This window comes from Passer domesticus, chromosome 9, assembly GCF_036417665.1.
Source record: "Passer domesticus isolate bPasDom1 chromosome 9, bPasDom1.hap1, whole genome shotgun sequence".
In the NCBI taxonomy this organism is placed as follows: Eukaryota; Metazoa; Chordata; class Aves; order Passeriformes; family Passeridae; genus Passer; species Passer domesticus.
In genome coordinates this window covers 34,356,504-34,378,986 of record NC_087482.1, presented here as the reverse complement: position 1 = coordinate 34,378,986, position 22,483 = coordinate 34,356,504, and the positions used below count along the sequence as shown (strand labels likewise).

At 38.4% G+C, this 22,483-nt stretch overlaps 1 protein-coding gene and 1 long non-coding RNA gene across 2 annotated transcripts; one reads left to right on the top strand and one right to left on the bottom strand.

The window, feature by feature from the left end:
* The first annotated feature begins 134 nt into the window (after nt 1-134).
* Nucleotides 135-22,145, top strand: DENND6A (DENN domain containing 6A). Its single transcript, XM_064432655.1, has 20 exons — nt 135-361; nt 3,407-3,445; nt 3,550-3,592; nt 6,301-6,413; nt 7,409-7,489; nt 7,852-7,957; nt 8,996-9,075; nt 10,420-10,482; nt 11,130-11,185; nt 11,527-11,649; nt 11,827-11,922; nt 13,966-14,060; nt 15,766-15,831; nt 15,930-15,994; nt 16,603-16,692; nt 17,381-17,434; nt 17,517-17,626; nt 18,182-18,284; nt 19,747-19,821; nt 20,297-22,145. The coding sequence occupies exons 1-20, from the start codon at nt 182-184 to the stop codon at nt 20,426-20,428; spliced, it is 1,770 nt and encodes a 589-aa protein (XP_064288725.1). The 5' UTR covers nt 135-181; the 3' UTR covers nt 20,429-22,145.
* On the bottom strand, nt 3,156-21,423 carry LOC135307982 (uncharacterized). Its single transcript, XR_010368558.1, has 2 exons — nt 21,342-21,423; nt 3,156-4,222 (listed from the first exon to the last, which is right to left on the bottom strand). It is a non-coding gene; the product is annotated as an uncharacterized LOC135307982 (long non-coding RNA).
* Nucleotides 22,146-22,483: the final 338 nt, after the last annotated feature.

The following is a 22,483-nucleotide window of genomic DNA, read 5'->3' as shown; positions in this document are numbered from 1 at the left end:
CCCTGGCGGGCCGCGCGGGGGCGCTCCCTCCCTACGGCCCCACCCCCCCGCGCTCCCCGCTGGAATGGTTTGGCCTCCCCTCGGTGCTCGCTTGGCCCCTCCCACTCCGAGCGGCTCCGGGGGGAGCGGGCGGGGCGACGCGAGTCACCTGACTCCGCGCGGCGGGGCCGGGGTCGGGGCCATGTCGCGGCGGGAGCGCGGCCCGGAGTCAGGGCCGGCTGGTGCCGAGGTGGCTGCCGAGGATGCGGAGCCGGAGAGTCCCGACCAGTGCCTGTCGCTGCTGCCCTGGGACCGCTTCTCAGCCTGGCTGCACTGCGTGTGCGTGGTGGGCTTCGACCTGGAGCTGGGCCAGGCCGTGGAGGTACGTGCGGCGGCGGGCGGGGGGCACCGCTCGCCCTGCGGGCTGCGGCGGGGCCCCGCCGGAATCGGGCGCTTCCTCTGGCCCCGGTGTTGCACAGAGGCGGGGGAAGCTCGGCCGTGCTTGAGGAAGCGTGGCTGTGCCGAGCCCCGGAGCGGAGAGCGGCTCGGCTGTCCCGGGCGAGGCTGGTGCGGCTCTGCTCATGGTGCCGCTTGTAAATGGCTTGCATTGCATCCCCAGATTTGTATGAAAGACATCGCCGGCTTTCTTTGCGTACGAATAGCGCTGATTTCTATGGCATGTAGGTGTTAAAAAGTGTGATAATAAGGGGAATGTGAGTGATCTCTTTATAATTAACTGCGTTCTCCGGGTCGCTGAGGTGTGCGAAAAGGTTCTGTACAGGTTTGAAGTGTTTTCCTTCAGCACAAGCTGCATGCCAGCCCGTGGCAGTGTCACAGCTCCGGCTGCGGCTCCCAGCTGTGCCCTCTGTGCAACAGGCAGGGGAACTGTGGCACTGCTTGGGGAGGGCAGGGACAGCTGTGGCACTGCTTGGGGAGAGACAGGGACAGGGACAGCTGTGGCACCGCTTGGGGAGGGCAGGAACAGCTGTGGCACTGCTTGGGGAGGGCAGGGACAGCTGTGGCACTGCTTGGGGAGGGCAGGAACAGCTGTGGCACTGCTTGGGGAGGGCAGGAACAGCTGTGGCACTGCTTTGGGAGGGCAGGGACAGCTGTGGCACTGCTTTGGGAGGGACAGGGACAGCTGTGGCACTGCTTGGGGAGGGACAGGGACAGCTGTGGCACTGCTTGGGGAGGGACAGGGACAGCTGTGGCACTGCTTTGGGAGGGACAGGGACAGGGACAGCTGTGGCACTGCTTGGGGAGGGACAGGGACAGCTGTGGCACCGCTTGGGGAGGGACAGGGACAGCTGTGGCACTGCTTGGGGAGGGACAGGGACAGCTGTGGCACTGCTTTGGGAGGGACAGGGACAGGGACAGCTGTGGCACTGCTTGGGGAGGGCAGGGACAGGGACAGGGACAGCTGTGGCACCGCTTGGGGAGGGCAGGGACAGGGACAGGGACAGCTGTGGCACCGCTTGGGGAGGGCAGGGACAGCTGTGGCACTGCTTGGGGAGGGTGCAGTGCTGGGAAATGAGAGAAGAATTACTGTTGGGGTCAGTTTCACATCCTGTTTCACCCTGTTCTCCGTGTGACTGCGCAGCGAACTCTTGGTCTGCAGGGAAAGTCTGTTTCTCTTTCTTTCTCTTGCCTTAAAGGGGTGCCAGCGTAAATGCATGGCAGACTGGCCTAAAGTTCAGCCAAGCTATTACAGTATGTAAAATACAAGACTGTTGGCCACAAAGAAATGCAGATAAAACCAGGATACTGTGCTGATTATCTGAGTTCTCTTCCCTTGATGTTATAAGGTGGTGGTAACAACAAACGATTCTGTATAACCTGTGACTTGGGCAGCTCTTGTGCTCAGTGGCTGAGGGAAGCACAGCCTCTGTCCTGGCTGAGACTTCTCAGTTGACAGTCACATTAATTTAACTGGATGCATAAAATCAGACTTAAAATGTCTACAGAACTAAGGCCTGTTTTTTGGGTTTTGTTTTGTTTTTGGTTTTTTTTTTCCCGGTATGCAGCTGCAGGAAGAATAATTAGCTTCAGTTTATATAGGAGTTCTGGGAAGAAACACCTGCTAGTGAGAACAAGTATGAATTCAAGTCTGTATGCCAGTCTGCTGAGTAAGGTGGATAATTCAGCATCATTCAGCTTCTGAAAGTTACATTAGGTGTACAGCTACTTAGCATAAGATAGCAAAGGAAAGTATTAAGAGTTGGAAAAGAGACAGTGATAGGTTTACTACATGCAGAATGCAGGTGTTCCAGTGGTGTCTGCTTGCAGCTTCAGTTGTACTAACAATGTCTTACACAGCTGGGCACCATTTGATAGGAGACTGAGGGGAAAAAATGCACTGGAGACTTTATGGCTGAAGGACAGAAAGGTGCTTAGTCAGAGACCAGCCAGTGGGTAGATCTGTTGTTTTCTATAGAGTAGGATAGTGTTGTGTTACCAGGAAATAAATTTACTTACATTTAGTAGAACAAGATTAAATGAGATAATGGGATGTTAGCTGTAAGGTAAGATGAGGACTGCATGAAGCTACTGTTCCTGCATTCAACTTCTGCTCTTCAACTGGGTTCCATCTTTGGAAGCCCTGAAACCTTCTTTGAAACATAATCCTGGAATTTATGTCAAATTTCCTCTGCTAGCCACACATTTCAGGAGTTTTGGACTGGGTTGTTTTGAGGACCTTTTTAGGTGAAATTTAGGTGTCTGAGGTTTGTCCTCTTTCCTCTATATTCTGTTCCCACCTGCTTGCACAATCACTGATTTTGTACATCCTTTCTTTTCTGAAGTAATTGTGCTTCCGCTTCTGAGTTGTGTTGCATCATTTTTTGTTTCTGTGTTGTGCAAACTTACTACATGATCTGTTTGTTTTTCTGTAAGTACAAAAAGCCATGACTTTGAGTTTCCACAGTTGTCGTTAGGGACTAGTGTTCATCCTCCAAGAGCTGGTAATAGTAGAGATCATGTTTTGTGGTTAAATTTTGGTTACTCCAGCCTAACTTTTGATTGCAACAGATTTCAGACAATAATGTGTGTTTGCTTTAAATGTAATCATCTACTACATTTTTCATGTACAAGTTAAATCTAAAAGATGTATTCTTGCTCTCCTTTGAGACATTTTGCACCAAAAATCTCAACTACTCTGAATGTATGTTCTGAATATATAAATGAGCATGTGTGGTCTCTATCTGGCATCCAAAATACCTTGTAAAGATGGGTGATCAAGAAAGCTTAAAAGCATATGAAGATAAGAACTGAGATATAATATTAATAGCTTACAATTGAAAATGTCCTACAGCTGGGAAGGGGTTGTCCTATAGCTGTTTGAGGGTTGTACTGGTAAAATATTTAATGGAAATTTATTGCTTATGCCCAGCTTATTTTCAAATAAAATAATACTGCTTTTTTCCTGTAGGTGATATACCCTCCACATTCCAAACTCACAGATAAAGAGGTAAGTCATAGTTGCTATATATAATTTGGTTTTAGCTTAGGAAATGTAAATACATTATATCTCAGGAAATATAACAGCTCTCTTTTCTTTTCCCTACCCTTTAGAAAACCAATATTTGCTATTTGTCTTTTCCAGATTCTAATTCGGGTAAGTGCTTTCTTTTCTCTGTAGTCTGTTGTTGGAATAAACTGTGTTAAAAAAGAATTTGACAGGATGTATTCTGGGCTTTAGATCAAGTACATATTTATATATCTTAATTAACATGCCAATACAGAAATGTTGCAGCTAAGGTTAAATGTAAAACTGCAGCTGTCTGCATTGCAGTAAGGTCTGAGGATTCTCCTCTGGTTTATGTAAGTGTGTAAGACCTTCCAGATGACATTTGTGCAGACATTTCAGAATACTGGGCAAGTGAAAAATGAACATCTTAATCTTGGCCTTTAAATAAAATAGTAGTATTCTCACTGTAGAGAGGAGAGTAGGCATGAAATTTGAAGGATTTAATAAAGCAAATGGAACCCTTAATAAAGTATATAGAACTGTCTGCTCATAAAGGACTAAATGTATATTTTCTAAGTTCATAACAGTGAAACTGACTTTTAAATTCAAAAGCATTTAGAAAGAACAGTTGTGAAAGGAAAACCTCAGCTATCTTCTCTGTTCTTGCTGTGCCTGTAGCTGTGTGTGGTCCTGCTTGTTAAATTATTCTTGAGTCTAAACTTCTGCTCTTCTGCTGCCAAGGAGAAATGGGGACATGTGGCTGATGGGTTGGACCACCTGCAAAAAGAAATTACAGAAGTTCAGACTCTTTCTTTCACACTTATTTCTGTACAGAAGTCAAAATTTGCAGGACCAGCATTGTGCCTGTAACTGCACTGGCTGTGCTTTTGGATGCTCTGCAGTATGACAGCTTGGATAGGGGGTGATGCAGATGTGTGCTTTTAATGTATGTGAGCTCTCTCTTACATAATTTTTACAGAGTATTTTGGCTGGTTTTTCTGCTTTGTCTAAATGTCACTGAAATTAAGGTATTTTTTTCTGTTCTTGTTATTCTGTATGCAAATAGAGGCACAGCTGCTTTCTGTTACTGAAATCTGAGTTAACTGTATCTTCTAATTAGTCTTATTGTTAATGGTTATAAATATCTTCAGTCTTTAAAAGGTATCTTGAAGGTACAAAATCACGTGTTAGGAACAAAGGTTGCTTTCTTAAAACTTTTTGTGTATTTTTTCAAATAAGAGTGTAGTATTCTGCTTCAGGCAGAATAGGTATATATGAGGAGGTTTTTCTTTCAGCAGGGAAAAGTTCCACATTTTTGCTTTTTATAATGTCCCTATTAAGAACTGTTGGTTCTTGATCATTCTTGGTAGGCTTGAGTTTCAAATGATGTAGAGGGTATAACCTGTGTAAAACCTGCCTTCCACAAGGCTGGAAGTGTTTCCTGTCTGTTAGGATTTATTTTTTCATCATAGGCCTTAGCATAAAAAGAAAAGCTTTATGTAATAGAGCAGTGAAGGAAGTCATTAGCTTGCAGCTAAATTTGAGGTCAGCCCATCCCAGGTTTTCATGGCTCAAAAGGTTAGTTGAACTTTTTTCTCTTAATACTACAAAGAGATATTATTCCAGTACTTGTGGCTGTGAATTTAGAGGAGAAAATTGATTTAATGAGCTGCTAGATCACAACACTTGTGGTTTTAAGCTGAGTTTTGCAGTACAGTTATTTTTAAAACAATGCTTTATCTTCTCTGCATGAGAATTGAAAAAAGAATACACATTTGCCCATCTTCTCTGCAAGAGCTTGTTAAATAAGAAGACATCATATTCTGAATGATATTTCAACATAGTAATGATTAAGGGTAATTTAGGTCTTGTGTGTAGGTTTTTATAATAGTTTGTGAGGGCTTCTTTCCTTTGGATGAAGGGAAGAAGCTTTGAAAAGTTGAAGCAAATATTTAGTGCTGTTATTGGTGTGTGCTGTGGTTTTTCTTATCATTGCATCCTTGCTGAGCACTTGTTACCTGCTTGAATGGAACAGTCCCATCTCTCATGTTTTGCTGCTTTTGGTTTTGTCTTGGTGCATGGAGGGTTTGTGGCTGCAGCTTCAAGGTGAGAGGCTCAGACCTGGGGGCTCTGTGCGTGTCCGTGTTCCTCTGCACAGCCAGAGCACCTGGTCAGGGGTTGGGCTGTCTGTGCTTCTTGCAGCAGAATGTGTGTGACTGAAAGAAGATGAAATGGAACTGAAGAGTCTAGTGAAACAGTTCCATGGAGAACAGTTAGTTGCATTTTTCTCTAAGAAATTAATTTTGATAGAAATTGAGGAAAACTTTGCTCCTTGGGGATATTACTGGGAAGTCCTACTCAATTTCACTCAGTTTTCAGCAATTAGCTGTGCAGCTTTCAAAATGATGAATCCTAGACCTGCCTGTGGAGTTACACATCAGCATAATGCACTCCTACAGTGTGACTTCTGTATGAACTGTATGGTGTCAAAAAAAGAGGTCAAGAAAGTGCAGCCATGTAGCAGAGGAATGATGTGGCTAAGATGGTCAGAACTATAAAGGCATACCAGTGAAATGGGGAATGGCAGTAGAAGAGCCATTTGACCTGTTTGAGGACATGATAGTCACTGTGAGGCAGTGACTTTTCTTTCCTTGTTGCAGACAGTATATTTACTGTTGACAACTATGCCAAATTTTCCACTTATAAAATTATAAATATATTAATGTTCACAAGGGCAATGCAAGCTAAGTGAACCACAACTTTGATACCTCTTTGGCTGTAAGCAAGTGCTCGTGTTAAACAAGGCACAAACTCAGAATGCTGTCTGTCTGTCATTTATCTCTTCCCCTATATAGGTTGTCTTGGGGACACACAATTTTGTTTTAGATTCCGACGGTCTCCTGGAAGGAAAGTCTCCTTGTGTTGTTTTCTGGACCAATTGGATAGAGATCTACCAGTTTACTTAAAGGTTGGAAATGAGAAAAAAAAGAAGTTAAAATTTCTTTTGGGTAATGTTAATTTGTGGGTCTTGACCTTTAAATATAATGTTTGAAAAGAAAAATCTCTGAACTGGATGTCCTGAAAGTCAAAAGTCATTTGTTGTAGCACGTTGTTATAATAATAATAAAAATTCATAATAATAATGATAGTTTCATTAACAATTCTTTTTTTATTAGTATGGATTTTGGATTACAAGGAATTAAATAGAAGCCCAAATCTGTTTAATTATTGACTAGGAACCTGTAGATCAAATTGTAAGAACCATTACTGTTGTGGAAATGTGAAGTGCTTTATAACTTAATTTTAAAAATTCCAAGAAACTTGGGCTGTCTCAGTTTCCACTCTTCACTTTTTGAAGTTGGAGCAGTTACCTAAAAGAGGCGGTGGCCAAGAGTTGTTCTCATCATGTCCATAGGGAGTATTGAGGCCTCTGGGAGCCTGATTCTCAGACTCAATTTAGTTCTGTTTATGTGGCAAATACTTGAATTCCTTTTCGTAGGAAGGATGAAGCTTATGTCTTGTGTTTGAAATGTGAGAGCCTACTTCCTTAATATTCCAAGAAACTTTTGTAAAACTAGCACATTCAAAGACTAGGTTTTATCTCTTCAAGTCAGGGCTTTAATGTTTTTAACTGCTAAAATCTTTTTAGTGCTACTTTGCAGAATTATAAAAGTTGATTTATTCCTCAAGAAATTATTTCTGGTTTTGGTTTCACATTGTGTTAGGGGAATGTAAATATAAAAATAGTAAAGCCAGAAAGCACAGCTGTTTCCCCATGATGATTTCTCTTTGAAGTACTTTCTAAAAAAGATAATGCTAATAAACACAGTAATCCTTCTACTTTATTGTATTTAATAAACTATGGAGCTCACGGGGGAATAGGCTTTTAAACTGTGTGTTGAATGCTTCAAAAAGGAGGGCAGTAACAGGTGGTTGTATTGAATTCTTCCCTTTCTTTTGCAGAAGGACTCAGCATATTACTATGGCTATGTGTATTTCAGACAAGTTCGAGACAAATCATTAAAAAGAGGCTATTTCCAGAAGGTAATTTCAGTTATTTTAGGAAAATATTAATTTGGAAATCAATTATTTTTCAGTGACTACAGAGGAACAGGAAAACTGTCTTGCTCTCCAACTAAATTAGTTGTTAATTTATAGTAAATTGATCTAATCTTACATCAGGTATGCTATGTTGCAGCTCTGCTGTCAGAAGAGATAGTTTTGTGTCTGTGTTTAAAAACAAAAAGTTGGGAAGTTTTGGCAGTTGGTTGTTTGCAGTTTGCCTCTACTCAGATGTGTGGTTGGCTTGCATGTGTGAGAGAAGTCCCACTTGGTGTTGTTTGAGAGTAACAGGTGCAGTAGAACTGAGGGAAAGACTGAAAATCTGTTTTGTTACTCTATTGCAGTCACTGGTCCTCATCAGCAAGCTGCCTTATGTCCATCTCTTTCGTACCATGCTTAAGCAAATAGCACCAGAATATTTTGAAAAAAGTGAAGCTTTCCTGGAAGCAGGTAGTGATCCAATAATGTTGAGCTCTTACACTATCACATACTTCTTCTGGAGAAATAAACAGCACTGTTGTGTTCTAGTTTGTGGTTTTGTCTTCTTGTAGGGTAGAGGGTTGCAGTTTTAGCAAACTGGCTTGACTTCTAGATCACTGAACAGAGCTAATTCAGTTCTGGATCTTCCCTGGGAGAGTTGGATGTCCCATCTGAAACACATCTAGGGTTGTGTGTGTTTCAGGACCAGCTGTTGAGCACAAGGAGCTGATGGCAATCCTTACTTTGCACTCTTCACCACCCAAGTCTTTTTGGGCAGTCTGACAACTTTTGCTAAGCAGCTGTACAAATGTCATCTTGCTTGAGGTTTGGTTTTTTGTGTGTGTGATTTGTTTGTTTTTTGACCAAATGGAAAAAGTGACAGAGCAGTGCTGGTAACAGGTGCCTCAGCCTTACTGCAGAGCTGAAAGAGCTGGAGAAACACAAATAGAAAAATTATTTGCTCTTTGCCTGGAAGAGCTCTGTTTTGTGTACTGTGCCTGCCCCATGCAACTTTAATTGTTTTGTTAAATGTTTTTGTGTTTTCACTGACCAACAGTTTGTGTAAACCATAAAAGAATTGCATTTTTCAATCGCCTGTTTTCTTGAGAGGTTGTGCCATGAGCAAAATAAGCTCTGCAGAAACTATGAGAATTATGTATTATATTTATAATGGTTTACAAGAAAATGCTGGAAAACTTTCTAGCCAAGTTCTTTTCATATTCTTTTAGTATGTACTTTCATGGTTTCTCAGATAACATTTCTTCAACTAATTTTAAGTCTTGTTGCCACATAAAATGGAAGACCAGAGAACACTGTTTTCTTGAAATGAAAATCCATATCGTTCTAATAGAATGAAACATGTACCAAAGGCTGTAAAACTTCAGTGTAATTGAGAGACAAGCAGAAGTGCTGTGGATTATTAGCACTGACTTCAAGTTGCAGTGTGCACAAAGGTGACTCTGTGATCATGGTTTACAGCTTGCAGAAACTCTGGTATTTTTCTTTCAGTTTGTAGTGACGTTGATCGTTGGCCACCTCCAGTTCCAGGGAAAGTTCTGCAGTTGCCTATTATGGGTCTTATAATGAAGGTAAAGACTCCTGCACTTGTTCTTTGAGGTTGTTTTCCCCACCTTTCACTTCAGTTCCTCACTGCCTTGTTTTCATTGTCCTGATCTTCCAAACAGGAGTAGATGTTTACAGCACTCAGAGTGAAGGTCTGGGAGATCTTGATTAGGTGCTTTAGTTGAGGGGAGGAGGGGAGGATCTTTTATAGTGCTTAGGTTAATATTTAATTTTAGTAGTTACTAAAAAGTGATGTTTCAGTACAACTACTAGTTGCAGTGTCTGTATTATCACACTGGAATTTGCATTCTAGGAGACTTCAGTACTGATTATGTTTGTCAAATCAAACATAAAGTAGCACTTGAAAATACTGAGAGTTAAATTCCAATCAAGCAAATTAAATATATTAATGAAAATCATTCTCATTCCTGAAAGTTGACGAGTAAAAATCTTTTTTGTCCCACACACTAGAAATAGTTGCTTGTGCTGTTTATATTTTTTAATGACAGTGAAATATGTCTGAAGAAAGCTGTTAAAGAAGTTGTGTCTAGGGCACAGTGAAGAACTGTTGAATTTAAACAGTGGTTAAGAACTGGGCCTTTGGGAGTTGTATTCATTTTATAATCCATATGAAGTGCAGTTAAATAGATTTGATGAAGTCGGAGGTTACAGCCAGAAGTACCTTCTCAGCAGATACTCTCAAGTTCATGGAAAAATGTGTCTGCATCACCAGGGAGAGAGAGAACTTTCTGAAACTATACTAAAAGCAGAAATTTAATAGAATGGTTCTGGAAGCTGGCTGATGAAGAGTGTCAGATATGTTTTCTTTGGGTATTGCCTGCATTTATCTCATCAATAATTCTTACCCATGAGAACTGAAGTTGCATTCCTGAACTGAGTAAAGCCATCATTACTGTCCAGTGATATTGTCCCTGGTTTTTTATACGGTTTGGGCAGTTTTAAGTGTTGTGTGTAAATGACATCCATTTGTACATACCAGCTTCCACTATGATTAAATTTGTAGTACTCAGGACAAACAGATGCAAACTGTGAGGCCAGAAAAGCATACTTACGTTCAGACTGTTTGGATTCTGGCAAGTCTTATTTCAGATCATTGTTTCCAAAATTTAGAGGTATTTTTATTGATATTATAGTAACAGTTTTGAATTACTTTACAAATAGTCTTTTTTTAAACTGGAGTATTATTTTCATATTCTGTTATCCAGTTTGCAATTGGTAATTCTGTAGATAAATAAACATCATGCCGTAGTATATCCTCTCAAAGTATTACAGATTGTCTCTAAGTCAGCATTTTAAGTGTCTGCTGGATTCAATACAAGGGAAAATAAATCTTTCTTTTTCTTTCCAAGTTGCGGATTCCAACGTATCGTGACAAGCCTGGAACAACACCGATAGTACAGAATATGCACCAGGTAGTGATTAGATACTGATACTGGATATAGCCCCAGGCACAGCTAGAGATCTGCTTTCATTCTTTAAACTTGTTAGTTAGAAAGGATTGGTAGCAAATCATCATATACTATGATAATAATGAAATCCACAATCTTTGAAACTTTGACTGGAGTAGTCCAGATCTGGATTCTTCATAGAAAGTATATTCTAACCCAGTTACCCTGAGCAGGGAGAGATATCCAGGTCCTGGAAGAAGGTAATTGGCTGGCAAAATCATGAACTCGAACATCCTTTTAATGTTTGGATAGTTTGGGTTTTTTTGAGGATGAATCCAGAATGAAAAGTCTTTAGCCATAGAAGATGTTTATAAAACCAATCTGTGTCTTCATGTGCAGTTGTTGGAAACAGCTTCAGTATTTTATATATTTTCTAGACTGAAAGCCACATGCCTGTAAGTAAGTTGGGGGTGGGGGGGTGTGTGTCTTGGGAGATGTCTTGCTCATAGAACACAAAGTTAGTTGTGGAGATAATGTACTATATACTGCAGCAGTGCATAAATAATTAGACTATATCCTGTCTACATGTCTGTAAGCATTTAAGGGAAACCATTTCATTTAATACCTAGGTGTTCTGATGAGTAAAAACCAAGCATTGCGATGTCTTTTAGGCAGATGCTCAGATCTCCATGGCTTTACCGACTGTTCATGAAGTAGATCTTTTCAGGTAGGAGTTTGGACTGATTAATTCCCAGCTGTGAACTCCCACGTGTTTTTGATTTATGGCAGTTCCTTAACATATTTCATGGCTTGTAAGCTAACATTTATCAGTGTTGGTTTAAATATGTTTTTCTGTAAAGTTTGCTAAAACACAGTTTTGACAATATACAGACTGAAACTGCAATAAATAAGCAAGTTCATTAGATGTTCCATTTTACAAGAGTATTTTATGTTTTTCAAATTACTACTAAAATACTACCACAAACTTCTTTTTTATGCCTTTATTAACAAGAAGAAATATGTATTTTATGATGTCAGATGTATTAAAATACCTCAATCTGTCTTTAGGTGTTTTTGTCCGGTGTTCTTCCACATTCAGATGCTTTGGGAGCTGGTGCTGCTGGGAGAACCACTTGTTGTGATGGCACCATCACCAGCAGAATCCTCAGAAACTGTGTTGGCCCTTGTTAGGTAAATGTAGTAGAGCTTTCTAACTATGGCTGAGGGAGTCAGTGTAAGATTCCAGCTGAGTGGACCTTCATTTGATCTGAGTGTGATAAAGTATTACAAATTTTAGATTTGCTGGTGTCTTTCATGAAAGTTTGCACTGAGTACATAAACCAAGCTCATCCTTCTTGTACCTTGCAGCTGTATTTCACCACTGAAGTACTGCAGTGATTTCAGGCCATACTTCACCATCCACGACAGTGAATTCAAAGAATACACAACTCGCACACAAGCCCCGTAAGTAAATCAGACTCTCTGGAGAAGGTGTTGCTCAAAGCCACTCATGACCATAAATTTGTATTAAAATACTGTTTAACTATTCTGGATTTCTATAATTAGAGAATTAGGTTTAGACTATTTTCTTTTTTTTTTTTTTTGTGAGATTATCATGCAGAGTGCAGTAATTAGCTGATTTAAGTTTTTATTCCAGTTAGATTAGACAAAGAAGTTACAAAACAGTGCCCTAATTAAACCAGGCTTGAGTTTCATAGGATACTTCTGTACAGAATAAGTCAAACTGCAAGTATGAACCCAAGAAAAGTTCTTGCTTTTCCATGAGGGTTTGTCTGTGCAACACCAGCTCCAGAGTAGCTCCTTGGGAAATTCTGCTGTAATTGTTTTAATTTTTAATTAACTGCTAAACGAAGTGACTTTTAGAATTCAGCATACATACAGCTGTTTTGTAAAGCTAAGTCAGCTGGTATGCTAGTTGAGACCATTTAAAAATTGAATATCTGTTCACTAAATTTATTAGGTTATTGATGTAAATAAGTCAGAAATTATTTTCTTAAGAGTGTGAATGTGCAAAACCAGTGATGTTTGAAACTGCTGTAAGGACACATTTTTTTCTCCCTTTATTTTTTTTTAATCCTTCTCTTACTTTGAGAGCATACACCTCGTGTATTTCTTAATATATGTTATTTAAATGCAGCTTGATTTTGAAATGGAGTGCATTTGTTAGATTCAGTCATCTTTTAATATAAATTTCTTCTAATGTCAGAACAGGCAGAGATTGTTGATTTGGATTTTTTGTTTGCTTTGTTTTTTTTACTGTAGTTTTCCTCTCAATGGGTGTATTGCCAGAGATAGAGCAGTGGAGAAACACATAAACACAGGCAATATGTTTTAGATTGTGTTTCATGGGAATGGTCATACAGTATGTAATTTAGTTTCTAAAAATAGTTCCAGGAAGAATTTGGTTAAACTTTAGTAACCCATGTTTCAAAATTCCATCCACTCCTTTGTAGCAAATTAGAAAGGTTGGTCACTACAGGGATTAGTATTTGAAATGGAGCTGAAATTGCCCTGACTTTCTTATGAAAAACAAGAATTTGGAAAGATTGGAAATAGGTTTTTAAAACCATGGCTCTAAGAAGATGAATCCAAATGATGCCAATTCTCTGTGTTTTATTATCTTAATAATAGAGGGGAGCAGGGAAACCTATGGGTAGTGTAAGAAAGTGTTAAACTTTGGGATTTCTAAGACCAGTCTAACAAAATGATGATAAACCATTTTTAAGATGGCAGTTTCAGTGATACTTAGTGCTATATTCCTTAGCTGATGTTTGACTGTAAAATGGATGGCAACCACTGATTGAAAAACATGTTCATACCTCATCATATCAGTGCTATAAATCCCACATTTTGCAGGCCTGTGCTGTAGCAGCAGCACTGTGCTCTTGTTCCCTGTGTGCCTCTGTGCACCCCAAGCCAGGAGCCAAGCACAGAGCAGGCAGAAAAATCTGGCAGAATGTGAGCTGGGGCTCTCCAAGTGCTTGTGCTGCATCACTTGATAACTGCTGCTTAAAGCAAGTGGCATTTTAAGTGTCTCATTTTCTTAACGACATGCACATTCAAGTACTGAGAGTTTGTTATCATCAAACCTTGAAAAGTAGCAATTTGTCTTACATATATGGGTCAGATTCCTGCTCATAAAAAAGCAAACAAAAATCCAACACATCGCAAAACCCTAGTAACAGATAATGTGCTTTTCTCACTATTGCAAGTGGGCAGAATTTAGCCAAGTCCAAGCAGATGAGGTAATTTTTATTCTATTCAACAGCAATTGAATTTGTTGTTGTTTGTACTTTAAGATACCTGTCTTATTTTCTAAAACATTGAAATGTTGGTAAACATTTGTGCTCTTATGTGCAATTTAAAATGTAACTCTTAAATACCAATGGTAAATAATTTCAAGTAAAGAATTTAAGTTGGTCTTTTCTGTTTGTTAAGGCTGAAGCTCTTGCTGTCAGATTTTAAACATTGTCATTACTTTTCTAGGCCATCTGTCATTCTAGGGGTGACAAATCCCTTTTTTGCTAAAACACTTCAGCACTGGCCTCACATTATCCGAATTGGAGATATCAAACTTCCAGGTAAAATAAAAATATTTTCTACAATCCTGTGCAAATGGATCTATGTGCTTATTTAATTACAAACATATGTAATTATGTTCCATTTATTTAGATTAATGCTAACTAAATTTTCGTGGATGTAAATCTGTCTAGTGAAATTAGAATCCTGACTGCTCTGTCTTTTCAAATCTAGTATCTTAATTGCAAAAGATAGTAACATTCATTAGTAATAATGTTTTACCTTTGACAGAATCCTGAATTTCTATCTCTACCAATAAGGTATTAAAATGAGACATAATGTGTTATTGATGTTAATTTTAGTGTGAGTAGAATATAACAAATCAGTCACAGCCAGCACAGAATATGAGACCTATGTGAAAGCTATGTTTGAATGTTACAGTAATCTAAAAAGTTGTTGACAATATTTTTATATAATATTTCTAATCTGGCAATATTCCAGTAATTGTTAATTGTTCAGTCTGGATGATTTCCTTACGTGATTGAGTAGAATTTTCATGTGATGTTTGGATAACGTGCCAGTTGCCACCACTCTAATTATTGTATGAATTTCCTGAATGTAGCTGCTGCTGCAGGTTCACTATGCTGCTCTGACAGTGGGAATGCATAAATATGCAATTAAGATAAAACACCATAAAATTAATTTTGGTAGAAGAAGTTAATTTTAACTTCTGAATACACTGATTTAATTAAGGATTGCATACTGTGTTCAATATAATTAGACAAGGTTTTGCTTAACTTTAAAACCCCATGTCTGTCTATGGTCAGAATACCTGTGGGGACTTAGTGTAGTGTGGTGCAGAATTGCTTTGCTGCTGTGTAGCTAATGTTTGGAAAGTAGAATCTTAATTAAACTCTGCAAATCCATTTAAACAGGTGGACTTCAAATCTGATATACAGTTTCAAGTATGAAATTCTAGTTTTGATGTAGCTATGGGAAATGCTTAGTCAGGAAGTTCTACAGAGGTATCTGTCTGACCTGTCTTTAAAAATTCATATTTTATTTCTTTAGGGACAAAGAGGGGTTCTGATTATTTTTTGTTGGTTTTTTTGCTTCATTTTCCTCCCACTCTGCAGTTCCAAGAGCAATTTAACTGTTACTGTTTCTAAAGTCAAGCATCCACGTAGATTTATGAGGAAGATTCTGATGAGGCTGCAATACTGTGAACAGGGTTTAGGGTCTTCTGGTTGGAGCAAGATAAATTGGGAAAACAAAAGCCCTTAATATGGCCTATGACAAAGGAGACTTAAATTCATTTTATTACAACACTTAATCCATGGCTACTATTTTATTTTCTTCTATACAAATTTTAGTTATGCCAAGGTACCAAAGATTTGTTCCCAAAAGTATTTACACTAAGGGGAACAAGGGAAAATGGAATAAAAATATGAAATTAAGAAAATAATTATTCTCTGCTATATATCTGTATATTAATTGGCTGCTTGGATTCAGAACGTCATCCTTAGGCAGATTTTGTTTGTGGGGTTTTTTTGGTTCACTTTTTGCTTGTTTGGGTTTTGGTTGGCTTTTCAGGTTTTTTTTTTCTTTTCAACAGGGAACACTTAGATGAAATGAAAAGTCAATTTGCTGTTACTCATGTGTTTGCTGGGTGTTTCTGGATATATGCTTGGATACATGTCAATGTTTCTAATGTTTCTTAAAATGTTAGATAGTCTTCAAGTAAGGTGGCTTTATGTGTTTTGGCAGGTGAAGTTCCAAAGCAGGTGAAAGTGAAAAAACTGAAGAACCTAAAAACTTTGGACTCCAAACCTGGTAATAATTTCAGAGTTAAATTGCCAGTGTTTTAATTTTAAAAGGTGTACCTTGTTTCTCCTTTTCTCCTTTGGCTATATGCTGTTTTTTTTCTTTAGGTGTTTATACCTCTTACAAGCCATACTTGAACAGAGATGAAGAAATCGTTAAGCAGTTGCAAAAGGTAATGCTGTAGATCACTTCTTAATGGCAGCTGTTTGTGTATTTTGTGTAGTGGTGTACAGTGGTTTCATGAAACTGGATTCTGGTTCCTTTGCCCCAGTTTGTAACAAAATAGATGTATATACACTCTCATTGTAGAAGGGCTGCTGCCTTGTTAGCAGCTTCTATAACTATATGAATGGTGGACCTCAATAAGTTAGCTTAATAATTTAGAGAGTTAAAGATATTTTATCTGTTAGTCTGTTGAGGTTTTCCATCCCTGCCACCCCCACTGTGGTCTCTTTGGTCTAAAAGTCTTACACATGGGGTGTGTAAGAATCAGAGGTTCCAGATTTTAACTGATTTGCAAACACTTCTTTATAGAAACATTTTTTTCCTTGAGTTTTTACATGAAAATAAAAAAATCAGTAATTGCAAAGATAAATGTCTGTACAAAAGAACTTAATGCTATTGCTTTCCTTCCCCGGTTTGGGGTAGGAAGTGCTGTGTGTGGGCATATGGCAAATGAATACAGATTCATAATAAATATTCATAAAAAGTCAACCCACCACAACTACCTACATACTTTGGAGTAACAGACTGACTGTGATTTGTTTTGGTTTTTTTAAGGGAGTCCAACAGAAACGTCCTACAGAAGCACAGAGTGTGATACTTCGGCGGTATTTCTTGGAATTGACGGAAAGTTTCATTATTCCTTTAGTGAGTTCTTAGAGTAATGGGGTTTTTACATCAGTAATAAGGGGTAGTTGTTCTGGAGTTACCCTAAGTCCAGTAGCTCTCTCCAGGAATCAAGCTTGTGTCCAGCACTGGGCCCAGCTGGTGAGGCACAGCTGCCTCCTGCTGTCACACCTGACACTTGGCCCCACTCCCTGTGCCTTGGGCACCTTGGGGCTCTGCCCTACCTGTGCCAAGCCTTGCTAGAGCAGAGATGGCCACAGCTCAAACAGTCTTCTGTGGGTTAATTCTAGCTCTAATGTTTGGGTAAGGGACTCAGAAAATCTCTTCCAAACACTTGGTACAAAGTGGGGTTACTGTTTGGAATCACCCACGATACAAAGGTACCTGTGGACAGTTTCCAGAGAAAAGAGAGATTGTTTACCAGTGGCTTAAGTTCAGGATATAGATACTCTATGTGTCTATTTGCTTTCTGCCCTTCTTTGCCTCGTGTCCTTCTTGAACTTCAGTGGCTCAAAGTTCTGCAGTTGGGAAATACAGTCTGTATAAGATAAGCTCCTTGTTTTCTCATGTGGTAAATAGGCACAACCCCACCCTGTACCAACACTGGGGAGAGAAAATGCTGTGGTCACAAGCAATAAGTAAACACACATGTGGACTGTGTATCTTTAATGCTGGTTATGCAAACAACCTTTCCTTTTCCTTTCCCCAGGAACGTTACGTGGCAAGCTTAATGCCTTTGCAGAAATGCATATCACCCTGGAAGGTAAGGAAGTGGAATTTGAATGAGCTGGAAATTGGTAATTAGAGAAATTAAGGTCTGCTAATTTTTTTTTTTCTGTCTGTAGAGTCCACCACAGCTGAGGCAGTTTAGCCAAGATGACTTCATGAAGACATTGGAAAAAGCGGGACCACAGCTCACCTCAGGTTTAAAGGGAGATTGGATAGGACTTTACAGGTAATTTCTTTCATCAGCATAAAAAAAATTTATATAAATTAGATCAGTAATATTAATGCTATTTTTTCCTGAGGAAACTTACAAACAGGATTGATTTGAGTAAGACTTTCTTTTAGAATATATGCTTTAATAGAAATTGTTAGGGCTAAGCATACTTCACTTGCTTAAATCTCTTTTTGCTATCATTACAGGTTTCTGTAGATTAGTGTTATTTGTAGTTTTATTTCTGCTTCTAGCTTGATTCCTCCTTCTAATCAAACACAAAGATAAAAATTAGGCTGTTTCAAACTGAGCCTTGATCTCTTTTCCTGAAATTCCCTAATCTTTATTGTGTTTCAGACACATGTTCTTTACATTCTTTTCTCAATCTTTGTCTTAATTACTAGAATTAATGTTAATCTCTACTTTAGAATATTTCATCTTTTTGAAAGTATATAGAGAAAGGGTTCTAATGTCTTACTCAATCTCAAATATCATTATATCTGATGATGTATAAAACACTGTTATCATACTGTACTTAAATAAAAAATGTATTTTTCTTTGGTGTTTTACCAGGCATTTTTTGAAATCGCCCAACTTTGATGGTTGGTTCAGGAGCCGGCAGAAAGAAATGACACAGAAGTTAGAGGCCCTTCATTTAGAAGCACTCTGTAATGAGGTTAGAAAAATGTGTGCTTACAATTATATTTATCATCTTGTAATAAAAATACTTTCTCCCACAAGTCAGTTTTACTCCTGTTCTCATAGGCTGAACATGGCATTGTTGACAGTTTTGTGAATCCTGATCTAGCAAAACATGATTTTGTTAAACAGGTACAAGCTAGAACCAACACAGCAAGAGAACAATATGAAATACAGTTCACATGTCATAACAACTCTCATCCTTTGTAAAACCTGCCTTTAGTACTTTTAGGTTTGTTGTGTATTTTAAAATAAAGTACACACACCCACACTCCAAAAAAAAAGCTTTTTCCTCTTACTTGACAATGTTACTCTGCTCAGATTCCATCCTTGGCATCCTTGACAACATATTTTCAGTTACAATATAGTTTGTAGCTTTAAAGGTAAAAATTCTGCAAATTTGACATTCTAATTGACAGCTAATTAGATCTATTTAGTAAGCCTACAACTGATGCATAGTAATGGAAACCTTAGAAGTGAAGTCTGTTTATAAAAATGCCACATAACTATTCTGATGTTGTAAGATCCATTCCTTAATTAAGAAGCTGAAGTGGGTATCAATATAATTAGAGTTTCAACAACTGATAGAGAAAGGAAGTGCCAGAGGAGAAGACGTTGTACAGCCAGAGAGGGAATAAGAGGAACAAAACCAAAGTAAGGCAACACTACAGCTTTAAAACGAACAAAATTGCTCTGTTTATTTCTCAAAAGCCATTTATTTTTATTCTTTGTCTCGTCAATTCCCAAACATTAAAAATGTAGCAAATCCAAACAGATTATTCAAGTAGAGCAGACCAAATAATTTTCAGGTCAGTTATACCACTTAGACTCTATCCAACTGTCTTTGACATTAACTTAATCAAAGAACAGGAAAAGTATTACAAATTTGTTACTGATTCTGCTCCTTTGTTTTTTCTTCTGATCCACAAAATCTTTGACAAAATTTCTTTGACAGAACTTATGTCTTCCATAGGTGAGTCGTAAGGGGGTAGGGGAGCAGAACTTCCATAAGAAAATTCACCTGATTGTATCTTAGCAGTTATCAACTGTGATCTCCTTTAATGCCCTAGAAACAGTAAGCACTGCCCTGAACTATTTAATATTTCATTGTGCTGGCAGTTCTGATTTGGTAATCATTCACTGCCATTTGGCATTGTAGATGCTCTTTCTCAAACTAAGCCTGTTTGGCAGGATTTTTTTCCCCTTTAATTTATTTGTATTGTGTTTGCAAGTTTGCTGTTATGTGAAGTACTGGGCAAACATGCAAATAAAGCAGATTTTGTAGTTGACAGTAAAGGCAGTGCATGAGTAAAATGAGGTTAACAAATGGCATAGGAATAAGGAAAATACCTATTCTGAACATTAGGTATAGATTAAGACCTCTTTTGAAAATTACATATAAACCATAAATAATTCAATGCCTAATTTTTTTATTTTAGAACTTGGTTTTCTGGAGTCAGAAGCATACTGAGGTAGAAACGGTGGATCTTGTCTTAAAGTTAAAAAATAAACTGGTAAGTAACTGAATTAAACATGACTTAGCTACATAAAAGCATTATAGAGTTGGATTTGCAAGTACATAAATGAAAATATTCATCATTATCTAGGTAGTTTAAAGATCCAGTCATTCATTCAGGCTTTAAAAACAAAAACAGTCAATTTCAGCCATGCCTGAGAAGTTATTTGGCTTCCCAATGTCATCTGGCTATGCTGGAGGCATTGTATTGCTGAGGTTTTTTTTTAATTAGTTGGAACTCTGTGTCTGAGCTGAATCCCCAGGGAAGAACAAAACCAAATTTTGTTATTATTTCTGCAAGTCCAAATCAGTGTTCTCACTGTTGTGCGGTTGCTGAGGAAACCTGCTGTTGTCCAAATTCCTACTCAGCAAATGAGAAATTCATTTTCCAGATTTTATAATACATGACTTTGATATTTCTTAAGGTAACCTTGCATTTTTAGTACAAACTTTGTTTTTTGGTACCTTTGCAGTTGCAGGCTGACAGAGAACATCTTCCTGTGAAAACTGACACGCTGAAAAAGCTGCAGACACACATCCATGATATTATACTGGCACTGCCAGATGACTTACAGGACATCTTGCTCAAAACTGGCACAACATGATTTCTACTGAGCTTTTTTGGTGCCAAAAACCAGAAGGCAAGTAGTCTCACAGAAGACAGTGGCTTACCAAGTTTGGAACACAGCTCTAAACCAGTGCATTAACACTACAAATGGACTGTACTAATAGGATAGCCCACTATGTAGTTTTCACTGTTTTTTCCACTCAATACCAATGCAACTAAAGGGATTCTTGTGTCTAATACTATTTGAAATAAGTGCTCTTAAGAATAATCTGTGGGCATATGAAGCTGGGCCACAGTATAGGACTACAGTGCAGTGCTGGCATTGCAGAATGTTTTCCAATTGGTGCTGCTATACCCAGTCCTTCTCAGGGGTAGGCAATATTGATCCTGTGCTGTCCTGTTGATGTAGTATCTGATTATTTTTCTTTGTTTTTTACTTTTAGTTTTTAGTTAGTGGTAAATCCAACTGACATATTGGTGATTTGGCCAGAATGCCTTATAATTGAGGTATTGTACTGGTAAATCACTGGTTTTAAAACTGTTTCAGGAGCAACTGAAATGATCAGATCCATTCTTAACTTTCTGTATTTCTCCTTCTTACCATCTTTTCAAAATGATACTGATTTAGCATCTTCAAAGAAGAGAAGGCAGCTGACAAAAATTTCCTGAAAGGAAGTCTTTTCCACTCAGTGTCACTTATCAGGGTGCTCTTACATGCCTTAAAGTAATTATATACTAATTTGTGGTTTTAAACTGCTGACATTCAGGATTTCAACTGGATCACTCATGTAAATGTAAGCATGCAGTATTCATCACAGGACATGAACACTGTGGTGTTCTAATAGGGATTTTAAAATGGGTAATTTTGGTAGAGTTAGCTGATACACAGTCTGTTTCAGTTGGAGATCAGTCAGCTCCTGTTATAATTTTAAACATTGTTTTTGGCTTACCCAGTCAGGTGTTTGAGGAGGTGATGAGGTTGGAGGGAGAAAATGTTGGCTCCAGCTGAAAAAAGCCTCTGGACAGGTCAGACTGGCAAAAAAAGATTGTAGCAGGAAATTATTCTCAGTACGTGCATACAGTAGACATGCATAAAGACTACCTTCCTCTTGCATTTGAAGCAACAAGAATGGGATGGTTTATCTTCCTGAACAAGTTTCAGTGGTATATAAGAACTCAGCTGCTCCACATGCAGTGTTGTACTTTGACCAGTTTCAAGTAGAGCAAACATAATGCTATAGTGCACACATACTTTTATATGTCAAGTGGATCACAGTTATTAAAAAAGATGACTCTGCTTTTAAGTGCTTGGATAGAATTTTTTTAAATCTTAGGACATAATCCTGCTATAAGAACATGCTTTTGTATAACAAATATTTCATACCATATTTCTAAAAATGTGTTATTTAGATATAAAGCGTCACAACAGTATTTTTATTAAAATAATGTATTTTAATACTGTTATGTTTTGTATACAATTACGACCAAAAGTTTAATGTATCTGTTATGTTACATGAACTATACCACTTCAGCATTAATTGCTAATTTGCAACATTTTTTTTGCACGCCCTGTGAAAAGCATTTCTAATCCAGAAATTATTAAGTGGCCATTCATACCCTAAATTATCTTAACTATTTAATCTGTAGCACTATGTTGTTTCTTGGAACCATGTAAACTGGTAACAGCTATGATAACTGGCACATGACTGCAAATACGTATTTTTTTAAACAAAAATAAAAGAGTTTGATTTTTATTTTTCTTTTCCTTTGGATGTTATGTGACTTAGATGATGGGTGTGTTTGGTTTGCTTGGTTTTTCCCCTCTCCTGTGTAAGCAAAGCTGTTCAGCTTGCAGAGACTGCTGCTTGATGAAGCTGTACCCCTGAGCTGACCAGAAATGTGATGGAGTGGTGTTGTAGTTGGATGATGCATCATGGTTGGAATATGACAGAGCTGCAGGATCCTCAGCAAAGCAAAGGGCAGGGCCTGGATTCTAAAACAAGTGTTAGATTGTACTCAAAGAACTGAAATAGTGAAAGGTGTCTAGGAATGACCCAAATATACTAAGAATAGGCCAGCCTGGAGATCCAGA